Source organism: Salmo salar, chromosome ssa24 (assembly GCF_905237065.1).
Source record: "Salmo salar chromosome ssa24, Ssal_v3.1, whole genome shotgun sequence".
Taxonomy (NCBI): domain Eukaryota; kingdom Metazoa; phylum Chordata; class Actinopteri; order Salmoniformes; family Salmonidae; genus Salmo; species Salmo salar.
The window spans coordinates 48,246,716-48,262,941 of record NC_059465.1 but is presented as its reverse complement, the minus strand read 5'-3'; the positions used below and the strand labels follow the sequence as shown (position 1 = coordinate 48,262,941).

Below are 16,226 nucleotides of genomic sequence, written 5' to 3'. Positions count from 1 at the left end.
TACCATACTATATACAGGGTCAGGTTAATACCATACTATATACAGTTAATACCATACTATATACAGGGTCAGTTAATACCATACTATATACAGTTAATACCATACTATATACAGGGTCAGGTTAATACCATACTATATACAGTTAATACCATACTATATACAGGGTCAGGTTAATACCATACTATATACAGTTAATACCATACTATATACAGGGTCAGGTTAATACCATACTATATACAGGGTCAGGTTAATACCATACTATATACAGGGTCAGGTTAATACCATACTATATACAGTTAATACCATACTATATACAGGGTCAGGTTAATACCATACTATATACAGTTAATACCATACTATATACAGTTAATACCATACTATATACAGTTAATACCATACTATATACAGTTAATACCATACTATATACAGGGTCAGTTAATACCATACTATATACAGTTAATACCATACTATATACAGGGTCAGGTTAATACCATACTATATACAGTTAATACCATACTATATACAGGATCAGTTAATACCATACTATATACAGGGTAAGGTTAATACCATACTATATACAGTTAATACCATACTATATACAGGGTCAGGTTAATACCATACTATATACAGGATCAGTTAATACCATACTATATACAGTTAATACCATACTATATACAGGGTCAGGTTAATACTATACTATATACAGTTAATACCATACTATATACAGGGTCAGGTTAATACCATACTATATACAGGGTCAGTTAATACCATACTATATAGCAGTTAATACCATACTATATACAGTTAATACCATACTATATACAGTGTCAGGTTAATACCATACTATATACAGTTAATACCATACTATATACAGGTTAATACCATACTATATACAGGGTCAGTTAATACCATACTATATACAGGGTCAGTTAATACCATACTATATACAGCAGTTAATACCATACTATATACAGTTAATACCATACTATATACAGGGTCAGGTTAATACCATACTATATACGCAGTTAATACCATACTATATACAGGGTCAGGTTAATACCATACTATATACAGTTAATACCATACTATATACAGTTAATACCATACTATATACAGGGTCAGGTTAATACCATACTATATACAGGGTCAGGTTAATACCATACTATATACAGTTAATACCATACTATATACAGGGTCAGGTTAATACCATACTATATACAGTTAATACCATACTATATACAGGGTCAGGTTAATACCATACTATATACAGTTAATACCATACTATATACAGGGTCAGGTTAATACCATACTATATACAGTTAATACCATACTATATACAGGGTCAGGTTAATACCATACTATATACAGTTAATACCATACTATATACAGTTAACACCATACTATATACAGGGTCAGGTTAATACCATACTATATACAGGGTCAGGTTAATACCATACTATATACAGGGTCAGGTTAATACCATACTATATACAGTTAATACCATACTATATACAGTTAATACCATACTATATACAGTTAATACCATACTATATACAGGGTCAGTTAATACCATACTATATACAGTTAATACCATACTATATACAGGGTCAGGTTAATACCATACTATATACAGTTAATACCATACTATATACAGGATCAGTTAATACCATACTATATACAGGTTCAGGTTAATACCATACTATATACAGTTAATACCATACTATATACAGGGTCAGGTTAATACCATACTATATACAGGATCAGTTAATACCATACTATATACAGTTAATACCATACTATATACAGGGTCAGGTTAATACTATACTATATACAGTTAATACCATACTATATACAGGGTCAGGTTAATACCATACTATATACAGGATCAGTTAATACCATACTATATACAGTTAATACCATACTATATACAGTTAATACCATACTATATACAGTGTCAGGTTAATACCATACTATATACAGTTAATACCATACTATATACAGGTAATACCATACTATATACAGGGTCAGTTAATACCATACTATATACAGGGTCAGTTAATACCATACTATATACAGGGTCAGTTAATACCATACTATATACAGTTAATACCATACTATATACAGGGTCAGGTTAATACCATACTATATACAGTTAATACCATACTATATACAGGGTCAGGTTAATACCATACTATATACAGTTAATACCATACTATATACAAGGTCAGGTTAATACCATACTATATACAGTTAATACCATACTATATACAGGGTCAGGTTAATACCATACTATATACAGTTAATACCATACTATATACAGGATCAGATAATACCATACTATATACAGGATCAGTTAATACCATACTATATACAGTTAATACCATACTATATACAGGGTCAGTTAATACCATACTATATACAGGATCAGTTAATACCATAATATATACAGGGTCAGGTTAATACCATACTATATACAGTTAATACCATACTATATACAGGTAATACCATACTATATACAGGGTCAGTTAATACCATACTATATACAGGATCAGTTAATACCATACTATATACAGGGTCAGTTAATACCATACTATATACAGGGTCAGGTAATACCATACTATATACAGGGTCAGTTAATACCATACTATATACAGGATCAGTTAATACCATACTATATACAGGGTCAGGTTAATACCATACTATATACAGGGTCAGTTAATACCATACTATATACAGGGTCAGTTAATACCATATTATATACAGTTAATACCATACTATATACAGTTAATACCATACTATATACAGGATCAGTTAATACCATACTATATACAGGGTCAGTTAATACCACACTATATACAGGGTCAGGTTAATACCATACTATATACAGTTAATACCATACTATATACAGGATCAGATAATACCATACTATATACAGTTAATACCATACTATATACAGTTAATACCATACTATATACAGGGTCAGATAATACCATACTATATACAGTTAATACCATACTATATACAGTTAATACCATACTATATACAGGGTCAGTTAATACCATACTATATACAGTTAATACCATACTATATACAGGGTCAGGTTAATACCATACTATATACAGGGTCAGTTAATACCATACTATATACAGGGTCAGTTAATACCATACTATATACAGTTAATACCATACTATATACAGGGTCAGTTAATACCATACTATATACAGGGTCAGTTAATACCATACTATATACAGGATCAGGTTAATACCATACTATATACAGTTAATACCATACTATATACAGTTAATACCATACTATATACAGTTAATACCATACTATATACAGGGTCAGTTAATACCATACTATATACAGGGTCAGATAATTACATACTATATACAGGGTCAGTTAATACCATACTATATACAGTTAATACCATACTATATACAGGGTCAGTTAATACCATACTATATACAGTTAATACCATACTATATACAGGGTCAGGTAATACCATACTATATACAGTTAATACCATACTATATACAGTTAATACCATACTATATACAGGGTCAGTTAATACCATACTATATACAGTTAATACCATACTATATACAGGGTCAGTTAATACCATACTATATACAGTTAATACCATACTATATACAGGATCAGTTAATACCATACTATATACAGTTAATACCATACTATATACAGGGTCAGGTTAATACCATACTATATACAGGGTCAGTTAATACCATACTATATACAGGGTCAGTTAATACCATACTATTATGAGGCTGGGGGGTGAAGTGTGGGGGTGGGGCTGGCCTGGGGGTGAAGTGTGGGGGGTGGGGCTGGCCTGGGGGGTGGGGCTGGGGGGTGAAGTGTGGGGGTGGGGCTGGGGGGTGTGTGTGGGGGGTGAGGCTGGGGGGTGAGGCTGGGGGGTGAGACTGGGGGGTGAGGCTGGGGGGTGAGACTGGGGGGGTGAGACTGGGGGGTGAAGTGTGGGGGTGAGGCTGGGGGGTGAGGCTGGGGGAGAAGTTGGGTTTGACTGCAGCGTCACCTCTTTTCCCGTCCGGTGTATTTACGGCGCAGGGTGGCGGGTTGGGTGGCGGGCTGGGTGGCGGGTTGGGTGGCGGGGTGGCGGGTTGGGTGGCGGGCTGGGTGGCGGGTTGGGTGGCGGGCTGGGTGGCTGGTTGGGTGACGGGCTGGGTGGAGGGTTGGGTGGCGGGCTGGGTGGCGGGTTGGGTGGCGGGCTGGGTGGCGGGTTGGGTGGCGGGCTGGGTGGGTGGCGGGTTGGGTGGCGGGTTGGGTGGCGGGCTGGGTGGCGGGTTGGGTGGCTGGTTGGGTGGCGGGTTGGGTGGGTGGCGGGTTGGGTGGCGGGTGGCGGGTTGGGTGGCGGGCTGGGTGGCGGGTTGGGTGGCTGGCTGTAATACACAGCAAGTTGGGTGTTATGAGAACACTGGGCGGCCCGCCGAGGCCCTGCGTGACGAATGGAGAAAGACGCACGACAAGTTTCATCTCTAGGGGGCGTGGCATCCTGAAGGTTATTTGGCTGCTTGGTGTGTGTGTGTGTGTGTGTGTGTGTGTGTGTGTGTGTGTGTGTGTGTGTGTGTGTGTTTGGCCAACTAATGACCTGTTTCCTGTTGGGGAGCGCGGTGCTGTCGCCTGTCGCCAGGGCTGGGAGAGAGCTGTCACACGCTGTTCCTCCTAATGTCCTCATGTCTCAATACACAAGGAAAGAAGCCAAAGATATTTACACTACATGACCAAAAGTATGTGGACACCTGCTCGTCTAACATCTCATTCCAAAGCCTTGGGCATTAATATGGAGTTGGTCCCGCCTTGCGTCCATTCAGCCACAACAGCATTAGTGAGGTTGGTCGTACTGATGTTGGGCGATTAGTCCTGGCTCGCAGTCGACGTTCCAATTCATCCCAAAGGTATTCGATGAAGTTGAGGTCAGGGCTCTGTGCAGGCCAGTCAAGTTCTTCCACACCGATCTCGACAAACCACTTCTGTATGGACTTCGCTTTGTGCACGTGTGCATTGTCATGCTGAAACAGGAAAGGGCCTTCCCCAAACTGTTACCACAAAGTTGGAAGCACAGAATCATCTAGAATGTCATTGTATGCTGTAGCATTAAGATTTCCCTTCACTGGAACTAAGGGGCCCGAACCATGAAAACAACCCCAGACCATTATTCCTCCTCCACCAAACTTTACAGTTGGCACTTTGCTTTCGGGCTGGTAGTGTTCTCCTGGCATCCGCTAAATCCAGATTCGTCCGTCTGACTGCCAGATGGTGAAGCGTGATTCATCACTCCAGAGAACGTGTTTCCACTTCTCCAGAGTCCAATGGCGGCGAGCTTTACACCACTCCAGCCAACGCTTGGCATTGCGCATGGTGATCTTAGGCTTGTGTGCAGCTGCTCGGCCATGGAAACCCATTGACGTTGCTTCCAGAGGCAGTTTGTAACTCGGTAGTGAGCGTTGCAACCAGGGACAGATGATCTTTACGCGCTTCAGCACTCGGCGGTCCTGTTCTGTGAGCTTGTGTGGCCTACCACTTCGCGGCTGAGCCGTTGTTGCTCCTAGACGTTTCCACTTCACAATAACAGCACTTACAGTTGACCGGGGGCAGCTCTAGCAGGGCAGAAATTTGATGAACTGACTTGTTGGAAAGGTGGCATCCTATGACGGTGCCACGTTGAAAGTCACTGAGCTCTTCAGAAAAGGCCATTCTACTGCCAATGTTTGTCTATGGAGATTGCATGGCTGTGTGCTCAATTTTATACACCTGTCAGCAACTGGTGTGGCTGAAATAGCCGAATCCACTAATTTGAAAGGGTGTCCACATTCTTTTGTATATATTGTGTATATTTTGATATCAAATTATAACATGACATTACAAAAAGACAGAATCTTCTGTCTAGAACACTGACGTGTCTTTCTTCAACTGAAAATAATGACCACATTATTCTCACTTAACAAGTCTAGCATCTTCACTCTAATATAGACCCAGTCTCTCCCTCCCAGTGACAGTCCCTTGGCCAGCTAGGTGGAATGTCAAGGCCAGTCCGGTGGAGGCATTGTGTTCTGGGGGTTAGGCACAGCACAGAACAACGGCACAGTGCCCGTCTGGGAACTGGCAGAGGGGAGGCAAGGATCCAGCACTAGTTGTGCCGCCGCTATCACTGGTAGTGATAGACATAGTGGCCTGTTGGTGTGGTGCCACAGGGGAGAGAGGAGGATGAGGAGAGGAGGAGGAGGAGAGGATGAGGAGAGAAGAAGTAGGAGAAGGAGGAGAGGAGAAGGAAGAGGAGAGAGGAAGAGAAGGAGGAGGAGAGAGGAAGAGAGGAAGAGAGAGGAAGAGGAGGAGGAGAGAGGAGGAGGAGGAGGAGGAGAGAGGAAGAGGAGGAGGAAGAGAGAGGAGGAGGAGGAGGAGAGTGGAAGAGAAGGAGGAGGATAGAGGAAGAGAGGAAGAGAGAGAGGAAGAGGAGGAGGAGGAGGAGAGTGGAAGAGAAGGAGGAGGATAGAGGAAGAGAGGAAGAGAGAGAGGAAGAGGAGGAGGAAGAGGAGAGAGGAAGAGAAGGAGGAGGAGAGAAGAAGAGAGAGAGAAAGAGGAGGAGGAGGAGGAGAGAGGAAGAGAGGAAGAGAGAGGAAGAGGAAGAGAGAGGAAGAGAAGGAGGAGGAGAGAGGAAGAGAGGAAGAGAGAGGAAGAGAGGAAGAGGAGGAGGAGGAGAAGAGAAGGAGGAGGAGGAGAGAGGAAGAGAGGAGGAGGAGAGAGGAAGAGGAGGAAGGAGGAAGAGGAGAGAGGATGAGAGAGGAAGAGGAGAGAGGAGCAGAAAGATGAGGAAGAGGAGAGAAGAGGAGGAGAGGAAGAGAAGGAGGAAGAGGATAGAGAAGGAGGAAGAGGAGAGAGGAAGAGAAGGAGGAGACGGAGGAAGAGGAGAGAGGAGGAGGAATAGGAATAGGAGAGAGGAAGAGAAGGATGAAGAGGAGAGAGGAAGGGAAGGAGGAGGAGGAGGAAGAGGAGAGGAGGAGGAAGAGGAGAGAGGAAGAGAAGAATGAAGAGGAGAGAGGAAAAAGGAGAGGAGGTGAAACAGAAGAGAGAAAGAGAGGAAGAGGAGAGGAAGAGGAGAGAGGAGGAGAATGAGGAGAAGTAGGAGGAAGAGAAGAGAGGAAGAGGAGAGAGAAGGAGAAAGAGGAAGAGAGAGCAGGAGAAGAGAGGAAGAGGAGAGAGGAAGAGAAGGTGGAGAAGGAGGGAAGAGTAGAGAGGAAGAGGAGAGAGAAGGAGAAAGAGGAGGAAGATGAGAGAGCAGGAGAAGAGAGGAAGAGGAGAAAGGAAAAGGAGAGAGGAGGAGGAGAGAGGAAGATATGAATAAGGAGGATGAGGGGAGGAGCAGGAGAAAGGAGGAGGGGGAGGAAGAGGAGGATAAGGAGGAGAGAGGAGAGGAGGGGAACACTACTCTGATAACCAGTTCTCTAACCCTGTTTAGATAACCATGCCAACTGACTGTGCAGGACTGTACAAGGTCAATGTGCCAAACTGTACCTCCTTACTGCAAACAGACAAGCTCCAAAACAACTGGAAGGTCTTGTGATTATTATGCTGGAAATACAACACAACACAGAACCCCCATATCCATGTACAACAACACATCTCCTCATTGGTTATACCCACGTGGGTGATTGAAAGACGAACTGTTTTGTCGGTCGTCGTGGTAATACTATGAAAGTTTAGATGCCGATCACCATATAAGTTCAAAGATGAAAAAGCCTGGAAGGAGGAGAGATGACTGGAAACGATTTGGTTGGCCGTTTTACGTGTGGATTAATTGTCTGAGTAGAGGACCTTGTTATTTTACCTGAAATGCACAACTCAACATTTATATCCCAGGACAAATTAGCTAGCAACAGCAAGCTAGCTAAATAGGACAAATTAGCTAGCAAGTGCAAGCTAACTAGCTAAATTGCCATACATGTTTAATGCTTTTCGACCTGTCCCCAAATTAATGTCATTGGTTCAGAGTTTGTTTTGATATTTTAACCTGCGTGTCGTGATTGCGTTTGGTGTAGGGGGACAAAATACATTTATGCACGATGCCGGTTTGGGTCCCGTGTAAGGCAGCGTTTGGAACTGCAGATCTGTGGTCAAGAACGCAGAGTTCATCTCAGCCTAGGCTGCTCTTCAGTCCCTTGACTTTTTGGCCCTGAAGGAGACATGGATCACCCCAGAACACTACTACTCCAGCTGCTCTCTCTTCATCCTCTCCTACCTGTCCATCTCCTCTCCTACCTGTCCATCTCCTCTCCACATGTCCATATCTACCTGTCCCCTCTCTCACCTGTCCGCTCTCCTACCTGTCCATCTCCTATCACACCTGTCCATCTCCTCTCCTACCTGTCCATCTCCTCTCTTACCTGTCCATCTCCTCTTCTACCTGTCCATCTCCTCTCCTACCTGTCCATCTCCTCTTCTACCTGTCCATCTCCTCTTCTACCTGTCCATCTCCTCTCTTACCTGTCCATCTCCTCTTCTACCTGTCCCCTCTCGCATCTGTCCCCTCTCCTTCCTGTCCATCTCCTATCACACCTGTCCATCTCCTCTCTTACCTGTCCATCTCCTCTTCTACCTGTCCATCTCCTCTCTTACCTGTCCATCTCCTCTTCCACCTGTCCATCTCCTCTCCTACCTGTCCATCTCCTCTCCTACCTGTCCATCTCCTCTCTCTCCTGTCCATCTCCTCTCTCACCATCACCCATCCAGCTCCTCTCCTACCTGTCCATCTCCTCTCTTACCTGTACATCTCCTCTCTCACCTGTCCATATCCTCTTCTATCTGTCCCCTCTCTGACCTGTCCCCTCTCTTACCTGTCCATCTCCTATCACACTTGTCCATCTCCTATCACACCTGTCCATCTCCTCTCCACCTGTCCATCTCCTCTCTCACCTGTCCATCTCCTCTTCTACCTGTCCATCTCCTCTCTCACCTGTCCACCTCCTCTTCTACCTGTCCATTTCCTCTCTCTCCTGTCCATCTCCTCTCATGCCTGTCCATCTCCTCTCTCACCTGTCCATCTCCTCTCTTACCTGTCCATCTCCTCTCCTACCTGTCCATCTCCTCTCTCTCCTGTCCATCTCCTCTCTCACCTGTCCATCTCCTCTCCTACCTGTCCATCTCCTCTCCTACCTGTCCATCTCCTCCCCCTCCTGTCCATCTCCTCTCTCTCCTGTCCATCTTCTCTCCTACCTGTCCATCTCCTCTCTCTCCTGTCCATCTCCTCTCTCAGCTGTCCATCTCCTCTCTCTCCTGTCCATCTCCTCTCATACCTGTCCATCTCCTCTCTCACCTGTCCATCTCCTCTCTCTCCTGTCCATCTCCTCTCATACCTGTCCATCTCCTCTCCTACCTGTCCAGCTCCTCTCCTCTTCTGACTAGCTGACCTGCTGTCTGACTGGCTGACTGACTGGCTGGCTGTCTGTCTGACTGGCTGGCTGTCTGACTGACTGGCTGTCTGGCTGTCTGGCTCTCTGGCTGTCTGGCTGACTGGCTGACTGACTGGCTGGCTGTCTGTCTGACTGGCTGGCTGTCTGACTGACTGGCTGTCTGGCTCTCTGGCTGTCTGGCTGGCTGGCTTTCTGACTGACTGGCTGTCTGGCTCTCTGGCTGTCTGGCTCTCTGAATGGCTGTCAGGCTGACTGGCTGGCTGACTGACTGTCTGGCTGACTGGCTGGAACTGCCGCTCACTGAATATGTTTTGTTTATCGCACCATTCTCTGTAAACTCTAGAGACTGTAGTGCGTTAAAATCCCAGGAAGGCAGCTGTTTCTGAGATGCTGGAATCAGCATGTGTGGCATCAACAATCATACCACGGTCAAAGTTGCTTAGATTACTCATCTTGCCTGTTGCAATGTTTGGTCGAACAACAACTAAAGCTCTCTACTCTATATACTCTATATATTGAGTTGCAGGCAGCCACGTGATTCGCTGTTCGAAGGAGCAGGCTATTTGCGTTTAACACGCAGGTGTACCTAATAAAGTGGCCTGGTGAGTGTATGTATGCAGGCCCTTGGAATCGCTTTTCCAATACTGCCAACTCATTACTGATGATTGATTTCACATTGTGGTTAAGTGTACATAGTGAACTGAGAGGTTTCCACCTACAACAACATAGAGATAACATGGAGCCCGGCAGGTGATCCAGGTCACAATAGAGGTCAAGCAGTGGGAGGAGGAAGACGTGGTGGTGAAAGGAACGGCAGGGGACGAGCACCCCTTCTGAGAGGTGGTCGTGGGCCTCGTTAGAGGGGACGAGCACCCCTTCTGAGAGGTGGCCGTGGGCCTCGTTAGAGAGGACGAGCACCCCTTCTGAGAGGTGGTCGTGGGCCTCGTTAGAGAGGAAGAGCACCCCTTCTGAGAGGTGGTCGTGGGCCTCGTTAGAGGGGACGAGCACCCCTTCTGAGAGGTGGCCGTGGGCCTCGTTAGAGGGGACGAGCACCCCTTCTGAGAGGTGGCCGTGGGCCTCGTTAGAGAGGACGAGCACCCCTTCTGAGAGGTGGCCGTGGGCCTCGTTAGAGGGGACGAGCACCCCTTCTGAGAGGTGGTCGTGGGCCTCGTTAGAGAGGAAGAGCACCCGTTCTGAGAGGTGGCCGTGGGCCTCGTTAGAGGGGACGAGCACCCCTTCTGAGAGGTGGCCGTGGGCCTCGTTAGAGAGGACGAGCACCCGTTCTGAGAGGTGGCCGTGGGCCTCGTTAGAGAGGACGAGCACCCCTTCTGAGAGGTGGCCGTGGGCCTCGTTAGAGAGGACGAGCACCCCTTCTGAGAGGTGGCCGTGGGCCTCGTTAGAGAGGACGAGCACCCCTTCTGAGAGGTGGCCGTGGGCCTCGTTAGAGAGGTGTGGGGGGGACGTGGTAGAGGACAAGGCCACGGACCAAGACAGCGGCAGCAACAGCAAAGAGTGTCCAATGAAATCCGAGCGATAGTTGTAGACCATGTCGTAAATCACGGCATGACAATGACTGAGGCAGCTACAATGATTCCACCAAAACTCAGAAGATCAACCGTGGCCTCAATCATCAGAACTTTCCTCAATGAGAACCGGTAAGTCTTCAGCATGGACTAAACATTAAGCTACTCTCTACTGTTAAAGGACTGTATACTGCATGCCAATGTGTACCACAGAGTAGGCGATGTGACTAAATGTGTTCTTACAGTCATTTTCACAACAGAATTGAGACTAGACCAAATAGGGGAGGCGGAGGCAAAATTCAGACTGACCAACAAGAGCAGGGCTGTGGTCAATTTGGTTCGGCACAGAAATGATATTCGCAGCACATGTTGGACAATGACGACGTGTTCAACAATGTGGAAGCCATTAGTTTGCAGACTGTTGCGCGCACGCTGAAAAGGCACCAGGGGTCTCTATAACAGCTGTACCGTGGGCCTGTTGAAAGACCGTGGGCCTGTTGAAAGACCGTGGGCCTTTTGAAAGAAATGCAGACAGAGTGAAGTAACTGAGGACTGAGTATGTTGAAGTAACTGAGGACTGAGTATGTTGAAGTAACTGAGGACTGAGTATGTTGAAGTAACTGAGGACTGAGTATGTTGAAGTAACTGAGGACTGAGTATGTTGAAGTAACTGAGGACTGAGTATGTTGAAGTAACTGAGGACTGAGTATGTTGAAGTAACTGAGGACTGAGTATGTTGAAGTAACTGAGGACTGAGTATGTTCAGGTATATTCAGTTTCAAGATGCCTGTTGTGAAAAATTCCCCCCAAAATTCTACATCATTGTAATCAGTTAATTCTCTTTCCAAGATGTATTTTTAGAGGGTGATGGAGCTGGACGCTGACGAAAACCATCACAAATTCCTCTTTTTAGGATGAGGCAGGCTTCAACCTGGCCGAGACAAGGAGGAGAGGTCGGAATTTTCATTGGCCAGCGGGTAACCATCCAAGTACCCGGACGACATGGGGCCAACATCACCACGTGTGCAGCTATATCGGAAGATGGCGTGGTGTGATGCAGACCTCCTATTGGATCATATAACGCAGCTCTCCTTGTATCCTTCCTTGATGAGGTAAATCAGGTCTGTAGTGCTGATGGTGTGGTGGGATGTAGACCTATTGGATCATATAACGCAGCTCTCCTTGTATCCTTCCTTGATGAGATAAATCAGGTCTGTAGTGCTGATGGTGTGGTGGGATGTAGACCTATTGGATCATATAACGCAGCTCTCCTTGTATCCTTCCTTGATGAGATAAATCAGGTCTGTAGAGCTGATGGTGTGACCTATGTCATTGTGTGGGATAATGTCAGGTTCCACCACGCTCAAATGGTGCAAGCATGGTTTCAGGCCCATCAAATGGTTTCAGGCCCATCCACAATATACCACCCTGTACTTATCACTATTCTCTCTTTTCCTAAAACCCGATTGAGGAATGTTTCTCCACGTGGAGGTGGAAGGTATATGATAGGCGCCCTCACGGACAAGCCGCCCTTCTCCAGGCCAGGCCAGTGTCAGGCCTGGATTCGCCCGGAAGATTCTTCCCGAGATGTTTGGCTGATGAAAACATCCATTTTGTGATGTGGATGAGAAGCATGTGGCCAAATCCACAAGACAGGGTTGATGGAAATATAGAAGTACAGTAATCAACCCTTTGCTTTTTACAGTAAGCCAGGTGAGGGACACTGCACTTGATGTTTTACTGTAGTTAGCGTTTTACAGTAAGCCAGGTGAGAAACACTGCAGGTGATGTTTTACTGTAGTTAGCTTTTTACAGTAAGCCAGGTGAGGAACACTGCACTTGATGTTTTACTGTAGTTTTTTCCTTTTTTGTAGCTAATTATTTTTGCTTTGATTCAAAAGAAACCCATGTTGTGATTTTACTGTATTTCATCAATACATTTCAGATTTTGTTCAGTGATTCCACTGTGTCTGTAGTATTTCTCTCTACTAGTCCTTTTACAGTGATGTATTTACGTGTAGTACCATAATGAAACATGCATCACATATTGTGTACTACAATATTTAATGATTGTACAAACAACTGCACAGTGAAACTATCGGTATCTTGTGTGTGTGGCTGATCTAAATGAATGTTCCTATGGTGTTTCATGATTAATGAGTTATTTGAACCAATGATTCTGCAAGTGCACAGTTTCTTTAAAGATATGAATCTACAATGTAATGTTTTGAACATCGGACAGCCTGTGTTACGAGTGACGACCGTTTTGAGTTTTAGCGTCTAGAGTTTTGAAAAATGACCACAAGGTTCTGAAATTAGTCCCAAAGTGATTGTAAACAACTGTTGGATGCTGAGTAGGACTGACAGTACAAATGGCCATAATAAAACTTGGACTTTTGACGTTATTTGTATAACTTTTACAGAGTCTTTGTCGTGCAGTGTGGACCTCACCCGGACGAACCCAACCCCTCTCTGGATGAAGTCTGGATTCAACTTTATGGACCAAAGACTCAGTGGGAATGTAAAAGTGTGTATGTATCTGTGTGTGTGTGTGTGTGTGTGTGTGTGTGTGTGTGTGTGTGTGTGTGTGTGTATTACTCACAGGTCTGCTTGGTCTCATGGCAGGTGTTGTTGTCCTCCAGAGAGAAGATGGGGGGAACACAGGCTGCCGTGGTCCCCAGTCCCTGGCCCAACCCCTGGCCCAGCCCCTGGCCCAACCCCTGGCCTAACCCCTGGCCCAACCCCTGGCCCAAGCCCTGGCCCAGCACCTGGCCCAGCCCCTGGCCCAACCCCTGGCCTAGCCCCTGGCTGAGGTAGGAGGCAGAGGAGTAGTAAGAATGCATCCGGTACTGAGGAGACATGTTGTGGCTGGATAGACGACTCTCGCCGTTCGGCATCTGTTTCAGATGATAACACACAGACACAGACACAGACACACACACACACACACACACACACACACACACACACACACACACACACACACACACACACACACACACACACACACACACACACACACACACAGACAGGTGGGAAGAAAATAATAGGCTTTCTCAATTTCAAAATTATATTTAAACAGAGCTTTAAACAGATCTCCCAAGTCCTCTCTCAGCTAAAAGGAAGTTAAAGGTTAAACAATGCATCATGCATGTTTACGGGGCGGCAGGTAGCCTAGTGGTTAGAGGCAGGTAGCCTAGTGGTTAGAGGCAGGTAGCCTAGTGGTTAGAGGAGGCAGGTAGCCTAGTGGTTAGAGGAGGCAGGTAGCCTAGTGGTTAGAGGCAGGTAGCCTAGTGGTTAGAGGAGGCAGGTAGCCTAGTGGTTAGAGGCAGGTAGCCTAGTGGTTAGAGGCAGGTAGCCTAGTGGTTAGAGGAGGCAGGTAGCCTAGTGGTTAGAGGCAGGTAGCCTAGTGGTTAGAGGAGGCAGGTAGCCTAGTGGTTAGAGGAGGCAGGTAGCCTAGTGGTTAGAGGCAGGTAGCCTAGTGGTTAGAGGAGGCAGGTAGCCTAGTGGTTAGAGGCAGGTAGCCTAGTGGTTAGAGGCAGGTAGCCTAGTGGTTAGAGGAGGCAGGTAGCCTAGTGGTTAGAGGCAGGTAGCCTAGTGGTTAGAGGAGGCAGGTAGCCTAGTGGTTAGAGGAGGCAGGTAGCCTAGTGGTTAGAGGCAGGTAGCCTAGTGGTTAGAGGAGGCAGGTAGCCTAGTGGTTAGAGGCAGGTAGCCTAGTGGTTAGAGGCAGGTAGCCTAGTGGTTAGAGGCAGGTAGCCTAGTGGTTAGAGGAGGCAGGTAGCCTAGTGGTTAGAGGCAGGTAGCCTAGTGGTTAGAGGAGGCAGGTAGCCTAGTGGTTAGAGGCAGGTAGCCTAGTGGTTAGAGGCAGGTAGCCTAGTGGTTAGAGGAGGCAGGTAGCCTAGTGGTTAGAGGCAGGTAGCCTAGTGGTTAGAGGAGGCAGGTAGCCTAGTGGTTAGAGGCAGGTAGCCTAGTGGTTAGAGGCAGGTAGCCTAGTGGTTAGAGGCAGGTAGCCTAGTGGTTAGAGGAGGCAGGTAGCCTAGTGGTTAGAGGCAGGTAGCCTAGTGGTTAGAGGAGGCAGGTAGCCTAGTGGTTAGAGGCAGGTAGCCTAGTGGTTAGAGGCAGGTAGCCTAGTGGTTAGAGGCAGGTAGCCTAGTGGTTAGAGGAGGCAGGTAGCCTAGTGGTTAGAGTGTTGGACTAGTAGCCAAAAGGTTGCTAGATCGAATCCCTGAGCTGACAAGGTAAAAATGTGGCATTCTGCCCCTGAACAAGGCAGTTAACCCACTGTTCCTAGGCCGTCATTGAAAATAAGAATTTGTTCTTAACTGACTTGCCTGGTGTTAATGTTCTTGAAAGTGTTCTACACTCTAATGTTATCAGAGACAATATAGGAATCATGAAGGTGTTCTACACATTCACTTTGCTAACGTTGAATGCTGCAGTACGGGCTCTCAGCATGGTACAGATTTCTCCGTTAGTCCAGGGTTTTTGGTTGGGGAATGTCCGGATTTTTTTATGAAACTTCTGATTGATGATGTGCATTCCTCAATGTTAGAGAATGAATCGTGGGTAGCTGAATCCTATATATATATTCCAATCAGTATTCTCCAAACAGTCCTGGAGCACTGATTCTGCTCCCTCCGTCCAGCATCTCACTATTCTCCCCGTTGGTGGCTCTCTCCATCCAGCATCTCACTATTCTCCCCGTTGGTGGCTCTCTCCATCCAGCATCTCATTATTCTCCCCGTTGGTGGCTCTCTCCATCCAGCATCTCACTATTCTCCCCGTTGGTGGCTCTCTCCATCCAGCATCTCACTATTCTCCCCGTTGGTGGCTCTCTCCGTCCAGCATCTCACTATTCTCCCCGTTGGTGGCTCTCTCCATCCAGCATCTCATTATTCTCCCACCGTTGGTGGCTCTCTCCATCCAGCATCTCACTATTCTCCCACCGTTGGTGGCTCTCTCCATCCAGCATCTCATTATTCTCCCACCGTTGGTGGCTCTCTCCATCCAGCATCTCATTATTCTCCCACCGTTGGTGGCTCTCTCCATCCAGCATCTCATTATTCTCCCCGTTGGTGGCTCTCTCCATCCAGCATCTCACTATTCTCCCCGTTGGTGGCTCCCTCCGTCCAGCATCTCACTATTCTCCCCGTTGGTGGCTCCTCCATCCAGCATCTCATTATTCTCCCACCGTTGGTGGCTCTCTCCATCCAGCATCTCATTATTCTCCCACCGTTGGTGGCTCTCTCCATCCAGCATC

The 16,226-nt window shown here is 46.3% G+C and overlaps 1 protein-coding gene across 1 annotated transcript in view; it reads right to left on the bottom strand.

The window, feature by feature from the left end:
- Window positions 1-16,226, bottom strand: part of dmrt1 (doublesex and mab-3 related transcription factor 1) — a 64,709-nt gene that overhangs the window by 12,363 nt on the left and 36,120 nt on the right. The window contains exon 5 of the mRNA XM_045706995.1: window positions 13,569-13,863. Coding sequence (XP_045562951.1) covers window positions 13,569-13,863 — 295 coding nt within the window. The remainder of the gene's footprint in view (window positions 1-13,568; window positions 13,864-16,226) is intronic.